Source organism: Phalangium opilio, unplaced genomic scaffold (assembly GCF_054372755.1).
Source record: "Phalangium opilio isolate 3A_F unplaced genomic scaffold, DU_Popi_V2 ptg000017l_1, whole genome shotgun sequence".
In the NCBI taxonomy this organism is placed as follows: domain Eukaryota; kingdom Metazoa; phylum Arthropoda; class Arachnida; order Opiliones; family Phalangiidae; genus Phalangium; species Phalangium opilio.
In genome coordinates this window covers 5,874,581-5,891,607 of record NW_028324151.1, presented here as the reverse complement: position 1 = coordinate 5,891,607, position 17,027 = coordinate 5,874,581, and the positions used below count along the sequence as shown (strand labels likewise).

Below are 17,027 nucleotides of genomic sequence, written 5' to 3'. Positions count from 1 at the left end.
AACATCTTACCGTATTTTTTCCTCTAAAAATAAAACTTTATTAATATCAGGCACATTAAAATAATTACAAACTTAATTTATAAATTAAATTACTTGAATTAAATATCAATAAATCGGCATATTAATTTTAATTTATACCCGCAATTCATTCCATTTTTCGCCGCCAGTCTCTAATAGGGGCGCTGTATAATGTTGCAGAAATATGTATGAAAGTTCAAACTAGAATGCGTAACTCTAAAAATGTTTTGCATATATATCTTTGGTTTTTCAAGAATTTATCCAATCACATTTACGGAATTTTTATAATTTTTTTTTTTTTTAATAATTGTCATTCAAGAGTATCAGTAGTGCTGGTTCAAGCGAAGGAGGAAAAGGCAGTGTCGTGAAGGGGGTAGGGCTAGTATTTGGCGAATTACACAGTTACCGAAGGTAAGCTAATTATTTTTTTTTAATTTTTACTATTTTATAATATGTAGCATACCGTTTAATCGAGAAACCCGCCCTCCCTTCAATTTTTAACTCTTTCAAAAGTGTATTTGCGTTTAGTAATTTTTAATTTTCAAGTTCGCGATTTTTAAGCCTGATTTCGTGATATCGTTTTAAGGGTAGATTTTTCATTTACTTGAAACGATAGATTTTAAGAAACCCCGCGTTGTAGACTAGAAAATACCACTATCGGTCGGCTTTTTATTTCCAAGTTGGTAAGCCTTGTCTTTTTTCCTCCGTTTGTTGGCCTCATCATCCGTGGCCCCCTCTTTTTTTTTTTTTTTCTAAGAGTCATATACCATCACGAAACCAGTCTTAGTTTGCCTAGAATGTTACCAGTTTTACGGTCAAATTCGTAAGGAAATTATAAGCCCTAGGCTTAAGTCACGACGTAATCTCCGGCGGGGCGCATCCTAGTTGGGGCCCACGGGGGTTAAAAGGCAAAAATATAGTAAGTAGGTACCTTTGGCTAGTTAGGTAGTTGCGTCCTTTATGGTTTTCGCCCCCCAATGAAGCTGCCAACGCGGCCTCTCTGGGCCCCCGCTTGTGGGAGTTGGGTTGGTATTTTAAAATAAGCAGCTATTTCCATCTAATGCCGTGCGTAGTGTGTAGTGTACTGGCTGGCACTGGCAGTCTCTCTCTACGTACGGTCCTCCTACTTTTACCCGCTTTTTACCCCAAAGGAAGCTGAGTTAGAAAGGATCTCTTTAGGTTTTTCCCAAAACAGGGTTTTATAAAATTATAGTTAGTATATTTTTTTTAACTTCTCCTTTAAATGTAATTCTGTTCAGTTTATTCCTAATATTTTTCCAAGCGGGTGACAGGTAAATTTTATACTAGTTTTATCCGTTTTTATTATATTATATTATATTATTTTTCGTGTTTTATAAATTGGTATTAAATTTGGAAGGGTTTATATTATAACCTTTCATAGGTGAACGAGTAACGTTAAAAAGCCAAATATCAGCTCTGACAATTTTAAAAACCAAGAACTGTCCAAAAATGGGGAGTCACCACTTAAATCTGAAATGGAGGAATCATCATTCGAATTTATTGACTGTATTTTCGCAATTATTGACCAATGAAGCCTTTGCCGATGTTACTCTCGCCTGTGATGGTGCTAGTTTGCGAGCTCACAAACTGATATTATCGGCTTGCAGTCCATTTTTTCATAGCCTTTTTGCTCAGCATCCGTGCCAGCATCCTATCGTTATTCTTAAAGATGTGCCCTTTGAAGATTTAAAAGTTAGTCACGGAAAATTTTGATATTTGTATCGTTTTTGTAAACTGGATTAACGGTAACTTATGTGGAAAGGGGTGTGTCAGCCTGAAGATTGCTTTTAAAGGGCTCCATTGGGTCTCTCAACCCTTATAGTTGTACTTGTCCGGTTAGGGATGGCGCCACCTTATTGGGTCACCGTCAAAGTTGTTGAAGGTGTGTCAGCACGAAGATTGCCTTTAAAGGGCTCCATTAGGTCTACCATTATAAATGTACTTGTCCTGTTAGGGATGGCGCCACCTTATTGGGTTACCGTCATACTTGTAGAAGGTGTGTCAGCACGAAGATTGCCTTTAAAGGGCTCCATTAGGTCTACCATTATAAATGTACTTGTCCTGTTAGGGATGGCGCCACCTTATTGGGTTACCGTCAAACTTGTTGAAGGTGTGTCAGCACGAAGATTGCCTTTAAAGGGCTCCATTAGGTCTACCATTATAAATGTACTTGTCCTGTTAGGGATGGCGCCACCTTATTGGGTTACCGTCAAACTTGTTGAAGGTGTGTCAGCACGAAGATTGCCTTTAAAGGGCTCCATTAGGTCTACCATTATAAATGTACTTGTCCTGTTAGGGATGGCGCCACCTTATTGGGTTACCGTCAAACTTGTTGAAGGTGTGTCAGCACGAAGATTGCCTTTAAAGGGCTCCATTAGGTCTACCATTATAAATGTACTTGTCCTGTTAGGGATGGCGCCACCTTATTGGGTTACCGTCAAACTTGTTGAAGGTGTGTCAGCACGAAGATTGCCTTTAAAGGGCTCCATTAGGTCTACCATTATAAATGTACTTGTCCTGTTAGGGATGGCGCCACCTTATTGGGTCACCGTCAAACTTGTTGAATCCACGAATTTTCTTTAATGAAACACTAGATTCAACAGTCCAGTTTACAAAAAACGTCCCCAATAAGCGGTTATCTCGTAAATCTAATATTTCTTCACCATTTTAAGGTTTTGGTTGATTTTATGTACCATGGTGAAGTAAACATAGCTCAGGAAAGATTGCCTTCTTTTTTACGAACAGCCGAAGCTTTAAAAGTTAAAGGGCTATCGGAAAGCGAAGCCCATAATAGAATAGGGCCTATAAAACCCTTAAACGCCACTTCAAACTCTCATCAAAAAACTAGCAGCGAAAAGAGATTCGCCTCGGGTTCCGGAGGTCCAAAACCAGCTTGCAAAAAAAATAAAAGATCTGAAAATCAAAACCAACAGGAATCGGGTTCTGCCCTTTCGTTACCGAGACCTTTGGGTTCAACTGGTAATGATAACTCCTCTCCTACCCATGAACCAAATATTCACGCTGATATGGTTGAAACCAAACTCGAGGAAGGGACACCCACTCCGAATGAAGTAAACGTGAATATCATAGTTTGAAAATAATCCCCCTTTATTGAAGTACTGAGAATGTATTCTTCGTTTAGGATGATAGCCACGAAGAAATGCCTTCTTTAGAAGCTGAACAAGCAAATGACGGGACAGATAAAGCAATATCAGGTGTTATTCTGTTGTCGTCGGGTTCGTTCCTAAACATTAGTGCTCATGTTTTGGGTTCTTCATCTTAAAGGTTCTATGCTACAAATGCTACCTCAAACTAGCGACGCATCGTCTAGCGATAACATACTAGAAGTTGAATCTTATCGTCAACTTCAAAGAATGGCCAGTCTCTTAGCCTTTGGTGGGACATCCAGCCCCGTCCGACAGCATTTAGGGATGACTTTGCCGCCGGGGTATTCTGGTCGATTAGGAGCCCATGATGATGAGGATGATGACGAAGATGATGATAAAGATAGCAGCGAACAAGGGAAAGCGGATGAAGGGGACGAAACCAACCCTGGTATTTAAAAAAACAATTAAGAATTATTATATTCTTATCATCTATTCATCCTCTATCTAATTATAATTACGATACGAGTCATTAATTTTTTACTCTTTCAGCATCCCTATCTTATAAAAGCATACATACAACCTAAGATATAAGCATATTATTCAATATAAGCATATAAAGTTAACGCTAAAAATTGGTGTAAGTATTTACACGTAATATATTTACGTGTGTTAATTAATTTTTACTAGTCAATGAAGACGTACACGCTTTGACAAAATTACCGCGGCATAAAAAGAAAGACTGTATAGTTTGTGGCAATCGAGCCGCTGGTTTAAGGAGAAGATCTAGACAGTGGTGTCCGGGGTGCAATGTTGGTGTTCACGTGCATTGTTTCGAGAAGTTAGTACATTATAGAAGACACCCTAGAAGGAGCCGAAGTGACGCTAATATGATGCCGCAAATTTCAATCCCTTTCGCTACGGCATATACAAAGATTACTTAGTGGTGGTTGGTGGCGTTAATTAAAACGTGACGTCATGTGTGCATTGACGTTAATTAAAACATTGACGTGCATTGATTCATTATATTATATTATATATTATTCATTTTTTTGTTTTTTTTTTTTAACTATGGTCGATCGTTGTGGCAATGTTTTTTACTTGTTTTTTGGCTTACACAAAGGGGGGGGGACGATGATTATTATTATTATATTGTTTTTATGTTGATTAAAATTAATTATAGCGGATAATATATATATATATTTCACATGGGCAAATTTGTATAGAAAAAAATTTAGTACGTTAAAGTAGTATAATTTTTAGCGTTGAAACTTTTATAAAATAAAATAAAGATAATTTGGGGGTAAAATTTATAATAAAGGGGGCGTGCTGCTGCTGATGATGCTGCTAGGGGACGTATGTAGCTGGCTGGCTGGCTGGCTTTGAGTTTAATTAATTAATCCGAAGTAAAATAATTTTAAGTAGACACCTTGCGTTGTTAAAGGGAGTATTTACTATTTAGCTTTAAAAAATATTTGATAAGGAAGAGGTTTTGGTAAATTAAATTTAGTTGATCGGTACCGAAAGGTTCAGGTAGCGTAATGATATGTTACCTTAAAAGAACGGCATTTTTTTTTTTTTTTTTTTTTTCAAAGTATTAGAGTAAAGAAATTACCTCTTATTACGGAATAATTGGCATTTAATTAGTCTTACTCTTAAAATATCAAGGACTACTGCGCCATCCGCCTTTGGTTGAGTGTCGTCTGCTAGCCAGAACCATGCATGACCTTGGGAGAATTACACAAATCACGTAATTGTAAGATGTTCGGTTTAGCAGACGCCACTTAAACAATGGCTACTGCGTCAAACGCCATTAGTTGAGTGGCGTCTGCTAGCCAGAACCATGACCTTAGGAGAATACAACCAATCACGTAGTGTTAAGATGTTCGGTTTAGCAGACGCCACTTAAACAATGGCTACTGCGTCAAACGCCATTAGTTGAGTGTCGTCTGCTAGCCAGAACCATGCATGACCTTGGGAGAATACAACCAATCACGTAAGGGTAAGATGTTCGGTTTAGCAGACGCCACTTAAACAATGGTTACTGCATCAAACGCCATTAGTTGAGTGTCGTCTGCTAGCCAGAACCATGCATGACCTTGGGAGAATTACACAAATCACGTAGTGGTAAGATGTTCGGTTTAGCAGACGCCGCTAAAACAATGGCGGATGGTGCAGTAGTCCTTGATAGTTTTCAAGACTAATTAAATGCTAATTATCATATTGTAATAAGAGGTAATTTATTTTAAAAATAGGCCGTTCTTTTAAGGTATAATGATACTTCACCTGAACTCTACCTTTTTTAAAACTCTACTCAAAGCTCAAAGCACTCGCAAATACCCTAGGTTTTATATACATACATATATATATATATAAATATTAAAAAAATAAGGCAACGTACACCTAGATCTATTTTGAGCTATTACTCAACGGACTCTTTGATACATACATACATGGTGGTGTTCATAATTGATCCCCTATTCCCCTGTAAGGTGCAATGCAATTTTCTGCGAAATCTCTTAACTTCCCCCCATCCACCCCTCGCCCGTATACACGCTGATTCCCCATATCCCCCACCGAGAAAATTTTCAAAAAAAAATGGATAACAAACACATTTAATACTATAAAAAAAGGAATAAATTCATAAAAGTGCAAGATTTAAATGAAGAAGAAAAAAAAGTGATTTTTGTACAACTGAAGTATTCTCTAACTTTGTATTACAATTTTTTAGCAATTTATGTATATTTCACTGTGCCTTATTATATACAACCAAAAAAATAAATAAAAATAAATAAAAGGGATACATAAAAACATTTTTTCAAACATGATAAACCAGACTTTAATACGTAACTTACGTAAATACAGGAAGAAAACCATATATAGTATAGTATAGCATTTTTTTAGTTTATAATAAAAAACCTGGATGAGAAATAAATTTAACGGAAAGAATTATTCAGTGGTGTGCGAGTCCCGTTTTTTGTTTTTTTTTTTTCGGTTTTGAGCCGAGTCCGAGTCCCTTTTGGTTTAGAGCAGAGCAGAGTCCGAGTCCGTTTTGGTTTAGAACAGAGTCCGAGTATCAACACTAATTTCATATCGAGTATCAAAAATTCTTTCGCGTATCGAGGTTAAATTTTGGTTTTTACTTGTAGAGTATTAATGGAGTAAGATTTTTCAGTTACATAATATCCAACAATTTGAAATGATTGTTAGTGAAGAATTAAACATTAAACCGGTTAATTTCAAAATTAATACTCATGAGCACGTCGTCTGCTTGTACTCCAGTACTTGTAGAGTATTTAAGAATTAAAAAACTACTCTAAACTTTCTAGAGTTTCAATATGTTGTTATGGAGTATCACGTCGAGTACTCGGCTTGATACTCGGGAGTATCGCGTCGAGTACTCTGCTTGATACTCGGAAGTATCGCGTCGAGTACTCGGCTTGATACTCGGAAGTATCGCGTCGAATACTCTGCTTGATACTCGGGAGTATCGCCTCGAGTACTCGGCTTGATACTCGGGAGTATCGCCTCGAGTACTCGGCTTGATACTCGGGAGTATCGCCTCGAGTACTCGGCTTGATACTCGGAAGTATCGCGTCGAGTACTCGGCTTGATACTCGGGAACTTAACGAGTACTCGCACATCACTGGAAATATTATTATTGCACTTTTGTTTTATAAAACTTTAATATCAAAAAAAATGTTTTTTTTTTAAATTAATAAAAAAAAAATGAAAAAGGTACTTTCAATATTTATTATTACATTTAGATATTTAGATTTTTTGTGTATATATGATTTTTTTAATGTGAAAAAAATTAAAATAAAAATTTTGTAGGTTTAATTCGAGAAAGTCAGTTTTTGGTATAAAATTAAAATTTGGTTTTTTTTAATTATTATTTTTATTGAAAGCTCAAGTTATATAAAAATTAAAAGGATAAAAAAATAAAGTGTATTTTGGGGCAATGAAAATATTAATTAGCTTAATGAATATATATTATATATAAAAAATACAATGAAATAAAAAAATATAAAAAATCGGGTAATAACTGGCATTTTTAAAATGGGTGTTAGTCATTGGTGTAATAGGAAATACGACTTTTTTTAATTAATTTTATTTTATTTAGGATTCAAAATATTTTTCTCGTAAAAATTAAAGAGTACAAAAATACTATACAGCTTTTCACTCCTTTATTGAAAAAAAAAATTTGTTTAAATTTTGAGAAAGAGTATTTTATAAAAGAAACATGTTTGTTTGATTCTTTTCTTTTCTTTCCGTGAAACGTACTTTTTTGAAAGTGATATATATAGGTTTTAAATGTTATCGAACCAATAAAAAAATACGGTAACGATAGCATGATTTAAATATAATTGGTAATTACAAGAAGTGATACTTAGTTTATTAGGGAGAAGGTATAAGATACCTAAGTATTCGCGCGAGCCATAGTCCCAGTCCCCCTTTCAAAATACAAGGGGGGACGTAAAAGGAGGCCACCGGGCTATTTCGCAGCCTCTCGTCAGTCGGAAAATATGACTGTAATTTTCGCGGTCATTCGCGTCGCGCTGACGTGAGTTTTCAAGGACCAATGAGATGCTGGTTGTAATTTAGAGGGGGCGGGGATTAACCCCGGACCTACTATACGTTTGGACTGGAGATAAAGCTGGTATAAATGTGGAGGCGAATTTATACCTTCTACCTAATAAACTAGATATCACTTCTTGGTAACTAATTAAGTATGGATTAAGAAGAAAAAAAATTATATATTTCAGTGTATTGTAGTTTTCATTTTTCCCCGTTTCTTTTTCCTTTTTAATTGATAATAAAACTGAAAAAATGTGGTTTATAAAACATATATCGGGTACTTTTGTAATAGGTCTTTTTGCCCCCTTGAAAATGGCGCTAATTTTTTACCTTTTTTATGAATATTTGATGTTGTTATTATTATTAATAATATAAAGTGTAAGTTTTATATATTATATATACATGATATTTGTATCGAATGAAAAATAACACGTGGAAAAGAAAATTTATGAGAAATAAATTTTTCTTTTTAGGGAATGCAGTTGCTGTTCCGTATTTGGGGCATACACAACGAAGCTTTCCATTCACGTTTGTCTTACCATTTAGTATCAATCAAGTGTCGTTAAAAAGTACAGCAGTCACAACAACGACTACTACTACAATGGCTACTACCGATAAACTTCAGGGTAAAATAAATAAACCACCTGAAATTGCTCCCAAACCACAGAAAATGGTAAATTTATCGAGTTTATGATGTTGGGGATTAATTTGGGATTAGCAGGGAGCCCGGCGATCCTATAATTCCTATAAAATCCTATATTTTTGAACCTGTCCTATATTATCCCATAAATTCATGAAAGGTCCTATGATATCCTATAAATTCATGAAAGGTCCTATGATATCCTATAAATTCATGAAAGGTCCTATGATATCCTATAAATTCATGAAAGGTCCTATGATATCCTATAAATTCATGAAAGGTCCTATGATATCCTATAAATTCATGAAAGGTCCTATGATATCCTATAAATTCAGGAAAGGTCCTATGATATCCTATAAATTCATGAAAGGTCCTATGATATCCTATAAATTCATGAAAGGTCCTATGATATCCTATATTTTTTGACTTACTCGAAGTTTTTAGTTTAGTTAAGCATAGAATTTATCAAAATTTAGCACTTTAATCGACATTACGTTTGACTAGACACCGAAACTTCGGACTTTGCTCCGGATTTTTTATATATTACATTTTAATTTAGTTCCTCTGAATTTTCAAAGTAAAATCCAATTTGTTATTATTTTGAGATTTGACCATTTTTAGTCCTAATTTTCCTATAAGAACATATTTTTTGTCATATAAAATCCTATAATTCCGGAAATACATTCAGATTTTTAAATTTTTGGCTGGACTCCCTGGATTAGGGAAATTTTTGTTAAATAGTTCGGGAAAGCATTGTATACACGTTTACTATCCCATGAATTCCTAAATAGTTTTAAACCATTTTTCATAGCCTTTAATAAGCTCTCTAATCAAAGTTGAGACACCACCCGTCAACTCTGGCAGAATAATTAGGAGTTCGTTACCGATAAGGAATCGTAATTTTATGGTACTAATTTATTCACCAAGATATTCTTAAAAATGGTATTTTAAGTTTCAATTTTAATAGGTTCCAATTCCCAATGAGATCATTGGTCGGTGTTGTCGCACTGATCCTCAGAAATTTGTTAATGATCTTCTGACTGAGTTGTTTTCTGACGAATATTTAGCCAGCCATAGCGTCACGGGACAAAGGTGTCCACACAAATTAGAAACGCCAGCTAAAGATGGCATGAATCCCAATGAATTATCAGAGATTATACGTAAGATTGACTACAAGTTCTTTAAAAGGGGCTCCCAACTTCACCATTGCCAGGGTTCATACAAACCTGGAAAACTCAGGGAAATGTAGGATTTTTAGTAAAATTCAGGGAAATTTGTGAGGTGTGAGTAAGTTTGCTCTGAAAGTGTTGCTTCAGTCATGAAAAACCACTCACTTTGTTATTACTCCATATATGACGAAAAAAACTTGTTGAACTAGTGGGAAATATATGGGGAAGACACCCGGAAAACTCAGGGATATATATGGGAGGAAAAAAACCTGGAAATCTCGGGAAATATATGGGGGGAAAACCTGGAAACCTCGGGAAATATAGGGGGGGAAACCTGGAAATCTCGGGAAATATATGGGGGGGGGGAAACCTGGAAACCTCGGGAAATATATGGGGGGAAAACCTGGAAATATAGGGGGGGAAACCTGGAAATCTCGGGAAATATATGGGGGGGGGGAAACCTGGAAACCTCGGGAAATATATGGGGGGAAAACCTGGAAACCTCGGGAAATATATGGGGGGAAAACCTGGAAATATAGGGGGGGGAAACCTGGAAATCTCGGGAAATATATGGGGGGGGAACCTGGAAACCTCGGGAAATATATGGGGGGGGGGAAACCTGGAAACCTCGGGAAATATATGGGGGGGGGGGGAACCTGGAAACCTCGGGAAATATATGAGGGGGGGGAAACCTGGAAACCTCGGGAAATATATGGGGGAAAACCTTCGAAACTCGGGGAAATATATGGGGAAAAACCTTAAACTCGGGAAAAATCTGTTTTCCTGAAGTTTTATGAACCCTGCATTGCAATTAGAACTGGCGCCCTTTGAAATCATTATGAAACTACTTCACATCCACGGAGAAGTTGAAAGTCCCTTTAATGTTAATTTTAACTAACATAAACGTTTTTATTAATAGGTACTGTTCAAAATGCATTTCCCTTTAAAATATTAAGCGAATCTGAAATTAAATCATGCATACGTGTTAAACTGGGGAATGCCGCTAAACTTTACAATAGAAGGAAAAATCTGTTTTAAGAAAATAGATACACCTGTTACTACTACAACTACAACTACAAATTCAAAGAAAAACTAATTAAGAGCTTCTGTTAATTAATTAACCCTAAAGTTTTAAAACTTATTATAGATATTTCGTTAGTTTTGTATGCATTGGTTAAAAAAAAACGGATGCAATATGTCGATCACAATATTATTATATACATATTTGAAAAAGTAATAAATAAAGTTTTCTAATTTAGATTAAAATGCGCCCTAAGTGTATTATTTTGAAGTAATTAAGACAACTCGCAATTACTTTCAAACTATTGTTTTAATTTCCGATCACAAATTGTTTATTTTACAAAATTGAATACATTTTGAATAATTTAATTACGTAACTACTATAGACTATGACATCATTTATCTTTCTTTTTGGCTATTATAGCATTACGGGATTGTTTAGTGGGATTATAGGTGTATGTTTTGGGTATAGGACCAGCGCCCGCTCTCCTAAACTGTTCTTCATCCAAACGTCGCCTATCTTCTAATTCCGACGTTATTCTAGCGTTAGTGAAGGTTTCTTTAAAGCCTTCGACAAAACCCTTCTTCTTGACTCCGATGTCTAAAGGTTTATGAGGAATCTTCATTGGAAGGTCAAATTTCTGCCTAACTGAGGGTATTTTGAGTAGTAAGACTTGACATAGAGAAATGCAATTGCTAGAAGCCCAGTAACAAAGAACGGCAGTCGGGAAGTAGATCATGAAGGGTAAACAGACGAGTGGCATCGCTCTTAGAAAGTAATGCATCATTTGGTTACTGCTTGTAGGGACAGCGTCTACCCCAAAATGAATTGTTAGGTAGAGTGTGGCGCTTGTGAAAATGGGTAAGATGAAATAAGGGTCTGCCAAAGTTAAATCCGAGAACCATAAGATTCCTCCGTCTTTCATGGATTCCATTGGTAAATAAGCCATTCGCTTTAGGCCAAAGAAGAACGCTAAAAATATGGGGGCTTGAGCTAATGGCAGCATTAAACCCTTTAATGGGTTTAAATTCTTTTCCTTCATGAATTGCATTAATTCATTAGCGTATTCTGAAGTTTCCATGGGATTGCCGCTCTTCCTCGCTTCCGTCATTTTATATTGTAAGAGTTGCATTTGAGGCATATGATTAGCCATATTTGCCGCGTGTCTTTGGCTTTTTACAACCAATGGGAACAGACATATTCTGATTATTAAGGTGCCGGTACAAATGGCAGCCCACCATGGTAAATCCAGGCCAGTGTGGAGGAAATCTATATATTGTTGAGCTAAACCAGGTGGCCAATAACCACCTAGACCTTGACTGGCTAAAGTGGTTACGTTTTCCGCAAGGGGTGCAGATACCAGTGAATCTTGTAACAGGCCGGTTTCGGGAATTTGAGGGGGTTCTGGTAAAGATTGCAATTCACTTGTAAAGTCCGTTTTATTAATGTCCTGATGACTGTCATTGGATGAATGTGTCGATTCAAACCTCAGTGGAGTACAGGAAACGGCGTAATGTTTAAGTAATAATTTATTACTTGAGATATTTGGTAACTTGGTGTAATTATGGGCGATGTGTAGGCTATTAACTTGAATTAAACTAATTTTATATTGTTTTATCAAAGGCCGAAATAACGCGTGCACCCTCGCGATGGCCGCCATTTTCGAGAGGGCGTGTCAAAGGTCAGCGTGGGAGAAAATACGCTCTAGCTTTAAATGGAATTTAAGTTCAAAAGCAGCGTGACGAGTTAGGCTGTGATATTACTTTTTAATTAACCTTGCGGTATTGAAGCCAATTATTAATCTGAACGGCAGTCTACGATATTGAAGACTCGTTTTAAACCGAGTTCAAGATTTAGCCACTAGTGGCGCTTTGGTTTTATTTGCTAAAATTCCTAGCTTGGTGGTGCCTAGGCCTAACGGTTTTACGCGAATTTATTGTGATTGTGCGTGATTTGTGCGTGTTTCATTAATGGATAAACTTTTTGTGACATTCTGAAAGCTTCGTAATGTGAGTGACACGTATTTTATTTATTTTACGTATGCTAACGAGCCTTAAATCACCATAAGATTAGGTTGACAAGTTAACCCTTGGTCTAGTATATGTTTATCCCATGTTAAATGGCCATAGATAATGCCGCCATCTATTTATAGCGACTATTTTTAAAGGGTTTTGTTTACAAAATTGTTTAGATACATGTGCTTAAATCATTTACCAAATTACAGTGTTTGAGCTTTAATGTAACTGTAGATTCAGTAACTTCCTTCCTATGTAGGGAATGTTATGCTATTTAGTAAAGTAAAACCTTCAGAGATGAGTGACATATCTAACGGAGGTGGTTTTTTAGTAGAATGCTCTCCGTTAGCAGATCAGGAAATGCTAATACCCAATTTAATTGAGCTTGTTTAAATCTTAACTTTACTCTATTGAATTTAACTAAAAGTTGTGTTAGATATTCTTTATTTCCTCGCGTAAATAAACTTTTTTGTGAATAGATTTTACAGGGTTTCACCAGCATCGTGTAAGTTGTATTTTAACTGCTCACCATAACATTGGTACCATCCTTAATAGGCAAAATAATGGAGATTTACCATGAAACAAAAGCAGATGGACCCAAGGAAAATGTTACAACCCCTTACACTAGCTGTGAAACCCTTTAAATTTGATTTGGCTCGTAGCATACAATTTTTTACACTGTTTTGATGCTATTGATGAAGGATATAACAATTTAAGTGATCTTTCTAATTACTAATGTTCTGAAATATAAAAAAAGTGTTTGTCTGAATGCTGAAATCACTTAATTTCTATCTCCTTCAACAATATGATTGCCTATTTAAGTGTTTTTATGAATCTAAGGAAAGTCAATGTCTTTGAAGGAAAAGTAACCACTGATATAGCAAATATTAATTATTCTTCAACTAATTAAATTATTTAATTACACCAATTAAGCTAGGTTATTTCCAACCCATACATTGGCTTTCACTGGATTATATTGTATTTAGTGTTTTATTATATTATACTGTTTTCATATTATGTGATCATATATTTAATGCTTATTTAATTGATTACTGAATTAATTGACATATTGTGATTGTTATGAACTTGTTTTAGGCCTATTATATTTTTATGAATTTTTTGAGGGATCGTAAAACCTGGACCTGGTTTAAATTGACACTAGATGGGGCGGCTTTTAAAGTATTTTCTCCTACATATGACGCAATATACGTTTCTTTAATCACGTGTTAATGACGTCACATATTCAAAATGATAGTGTTAGACATTTTTTTTAGCATCCCTTTAAATGGGAATGTAATATGTAAAACGCATCCTGCCACGCCTTTGGCTCTGTATATATTTATAGTAATAAGTAGTTTATTGTGGGGGTCGTCCATAAAATAATGGTTGGCACTTATACTCGATTAAAATTGATTTGTTTGTTCCATACGTGAACTTATCGATTTTTTTGGGGGAGGGGCAGAGTAATGATTTACATCTCGTGTTATATTGCTTAAATTTATCGTGTCGTGTATTTATAAGCGTGCATATACACGTGTAGATGTTTCTGAAATGCTCGGGAAATTCCGAATTCGCGATTTAGGTAACCTTCAAACCATCGGCGCGTTACCGCGTACCTATGTTTTTTATTACGTGAAACACTTTTTTTTTGAAAAAGTACAGCCTTATTTTACCACCGATGTTCAACATGCACTTTTGCTTTCATTTATTTTCATAATCATGTCATCTGTAAATCAAATATTTACTCTGAAATAAAGTAAATTATTCATAATCATTTAAGGTATTTTCATTTTGGAAAAATACGCAATTTTCTCAAAATGTTTGTGTGTGTTTTGAAGGAATGTTTTAGGCACATTCTACCACATTTTGTTTTAGCGTGTATCCTGATAGAGGACCTTTTATTTAATTTAATTTATGTCGGTAATTTAATTTTAGGGCCTTCGAAACGAAGTCGAAGTAGAAAAAATAGCTCCGATTCGAAAAATAAATGCAAATCGATGCAAGCTGTCCGTTGTCCACATTGCGATACTATCATATCACGGGCGTCAAATTTAAAAAGACATATTGAATTGCATTGTCAAAAAACCACCTTATTTTCCAAATATTTTGGACAATTTCTTTAAATTAATTAGTCTTTAAGCTGTAAACCAAAAACATTATTGCCAAATAAAGTATATAAAACCCTCACTGGGATAAACCGAAATATAATATAAATATCAGCTTATTTCGTCTTTTTCTATGTCTCAGATGACTTATTTATTTTATAGTTATTGCATCGCAATATTTATTTTTAATTTTAGGAAACCGATTTCCAAAACGAAACCGAACTGGAACTGGAAAAGATATCGATGTTTCAAAAAATGCTAAAAGCAGATCTATGCTGGCTACCAATTGTCCGCATTGTTTTACAGTGATATCGAGAGCTTCAAATTTAAAAAGACATATTGAAATGCATTGCCCCGTTGCCAATAGTATTGCTAACAAAATAAACTTTTCCAAATTTTTTGAATAAATTTTCTTTCAGCTGTAAACCAAACCAAAGTGTTCTCTAGAAATAAAGTGTGTTGTTCATCTCTAAAGTCTATATTTATCTAATTGGTGTAGATAAATGCAAAATCGAAAAAAGTCCAATTTTCTAAGGTTGCTGATGGCATTCTCTATTTAATTTTTTTAGGCTTCGAAAAAAGCAATCGAAATAGAATTGCCAATAACAGTAAATTCAAATCAATGCAAGCAACTCATTGTCCGCATTGTTCTAAGTTCATTTCACAGGCGTATAATTTAAAAAGGCATATATCAAACCACTGTCCAGTTTTACAGAAAAATTCTAAGAACAAAAACCTAAAGATTAATTCTTATTCTGTAAAATAAACATTTATTACTTTATTGAAATAAAGTTGTGCGTAAATGTGTTTACGGTCATAACTTAATTTGCGAAAAACCAATAATTTATTATTTCCTCAGATTGTTTTGTTTTAATTTTTCGAGACTTATGCATAATTTAACGCGCTCTTACTTACAATAAGGTCCAACACATATTTTATCTTAATTTTTTAGTAACGACTACTACTACTTCGAGATCGAGTGTGAAATGGTACCGTCCGGTCTTATCCGGACGTAAAAGGTACACTGTAAAGACAGCGACGTGCTCGGTATGCCACCGAACATTTTTTAATAATCAAACGTTGCAACGACATCTCGAAATTCACAAAATTGACGGTCAAAAAAGATTTCCGTGTAATATTTGCGGTCGTACTTATTCGTGCATAACTGGAATGTACCATCATCGTAAAACACACGAAGGTGTACCTAATTATCGTTGCTATTTATGTGACAAGAGTTTCATGATTTTACCCGCTTTGAAAAAACACATGGAACTGAAACATAATTCCTCGATTTAAAAGCACATTCCTAAATTTGGTCTTGTCAATTAGTTTTTACCATCAATTTAGTTCCTATATATTTATGTGCGTTGTTGTTAAACATTCACACGGATTCATCAGAAGCACATTAAGGCTTTCATTCACATCGTATTTGTCAGATCTTTGAAACAATATCGCAATTTAGTCGTAAATGTTTATTCCAGTCAATTTTTACGAGCTTATTTTCGTTTTTATCATTTGAGATATATTAAAATTAGTGCTAAATGATGTTAAAAGTTATTGTCGTGTAAATTAGCGTGTTTACTAGACTTATAAACTTACAGGCTGACATTCATTTCATCACATTAGATGACATTTAACCAGGATTTCTCTCGTACATTAAAAAAAACCCACAAAATTTTGATATCGAAAAACCCACGTTGTGTATGTAGGCTTCTAAATTATAAATTATTTGACCTTTCATCGTATCATAATGAGCTTTATTACGATGTTAATTTATTTATTAAGGAAAAAGTAAACAAATGATTCTAAAATTTGTTGATGCCATAAGTATAATGTTCCTGTTTTTCTCTTTGAATAAATTACAATTATTAATTTACATTAATAATTTAAATTTAATTATGGTTTGGGGTTTTATCTAGGCCACGTACAAATTTCCGAGGCCGAACTCCATATGAGTTAATTTTAATAATTAATACAGGTAGTTTTGATAAATTTTCAGATTTTATTCAACCCCCCGATTTCCAATTTGGTTCTTTCAAATGTTCCATTTGTGGCAAAGAACTATCCTCCAAAGGTAGCCTTAAAAGACACGAAATGAGACACGGTGGTGTTTCGACCGTTTATCGGTGTACAATGTGTATGAGAGTTTTTACATGGTGGCAGAGTTACGTGCGACATAGAAGGCAGATTCACGGAAAAGAAACTAAATAATTAATTTAAAATTATTAATTTAATTGTATCATCGGTGTCAGTTTTTGTAATAAAACCTGCTGAGGAAATTACATTTAAAAAAAATGGATGGTTTAAAAATTATTTTTTTTTAAAGATATAATTTTGAAAAAATGTATTTAAATTT

At 34.8% G+C, this 17,027-nt stretch overlaps 4 protein-coding genes across 8 annotated transcripts in view; 3 read left to right on the top strand and 1 right to left on the bottom strand.

Moving 5' to 3' along the window:
- Positions 1–297: 297 nt before the first annotated feature.
- Positions 298–7,992, top strand: LOC149702718 (uncharacterized). 3 transcript variants are annotated; one of them, XM_089866606.1, is made up of 6 exons: positions 298–429; positions 1,421–1,731; positions 2,712–3,116; positions 3,182–3,254; positions 3,325–3,594; positions 3,834–7,992. In XM_089866606.1, the coding sequence occupies exons 2-6, from the start codon at positions 1,489–1,491 to the stop codon at positions 4,085–4,087; spliced, it is 1,245 nt and encodes a 414-aa protein (XP_089722732.1). In that variant the 5' UTR covers positions 298–429; positions 1,421–1,488; the 3' UTR covers positions 4,088–7,992. The 3 variants fall into 3 exon arrangements, with proteins under 3 accessions (XP_089722732.1, XP_089722734.1, XP_089722733.1); XM_089866608.1 differs by having other exon boundaries at positions 299–429; positions 2,712–3,110; XM_089866607.1 differs by lacking the exon at positions 298–429 and adding an exon at positions 1,106–1,310.
- Positions 7,993–8,126: 134 nt separating this feature from the next.
- LOC149702716 (uncharacterized) lies at positions 8,127–15,145 on the top strand. The gene is made up of 4 exons (XM_089866613.1): positions 8,127–8,394; positions 9,173–9,268; positions 9,329–9,521; positions 10,450–15,145. The coding sequence occupies exons 1-4, from the start codon at positions 8,140–8,142 to the stop codon at positions 10,566–10,568; spliced, it is 663 nt and encodes a 220-aa protein (XP_089722739.1). The 5' UTR covers positions 8,127–8,139; the 3' UTR covers positions 10,569–15,145.
- OXA1L (OXA1L mitochondrial inner membrane protein) lies at positions 10,842–12,211 on the bottom strand. The gene has a single exon (XM_089866605.1). It carries the CDS (start codon positions 12,209–12,211, stop codon positions 10,946–10,948), a length of 1,266 nt encoding a protein of 421 aa, XP_089722731.1. The 3' UTR covers positions 10,842–10,945.
- The window catches only part of LOC149702714 (uncharacterized), a 36,731-nt gene continuing 32,147 nt past the window's right edge, over positions 12,444–17,027 (top strand). For 2 of the 3 annotated variants that reach the window (XR_016381816.1, XR_016381817.1), the window contains exon 1: positions 12,444–12,560. The gene's annotated coding sequence lies outside the window, so the exon portion shown is untranslated. The remainder of the gene's footprint in view (positions 12,561–17,027) is intronic. The other variant, XM_089866624.1, reaches the window with a different exon arrangement.

Coding starts and splice junctions, on each gene's coding strand:
- LOC149702718 (XM_089866606.1), top strand. CDS start 1,489: ATGGGGAGTCACCACTTAAATCTGAAATGGAGGAATCATCATTCGAAT. Junction 3,117..3,181: donor CCACTCCGAATGAAGTAAAC/GTGAATATCATA, acceptor TTCTTCGTTTAG/GATGATAGCCACGAAGAAAT. Junction 3,595..3,833: donor AGGGGACGAAACCAACCCTG/GTATTTAAAAAA, acceptor AATTTTTACTAG/TCAATGAAGACGTACACGCT.
- LOC149702716 (XM_089866613.1), top strand. CDS start 8,140: ATGAAAAATAACACGTGGAAAAGAAAATTTATGAGAAATAAATTTTTC. Junction 8,395..9,172: donor CTCCCAAACCACAGAAAATG/GTAAATTTATCG, acceptor CATTTTTCATAG/CCTTTAATAAGCTCTCTAAT. Junction 9,522..10,449: donor TGAATTATCAGAGATTATAC/GTAAGATTGACT, acceptor TTTTATTAATAG/GTACTGTTCAAAATGCATTT.
- OXA1L (XM_089866605.1), bottom strand. CDS start 12,211: ATGGCGGCCATCGCGAGGGTGCACGCGTTATTTCGGCCTTTGATAAAA.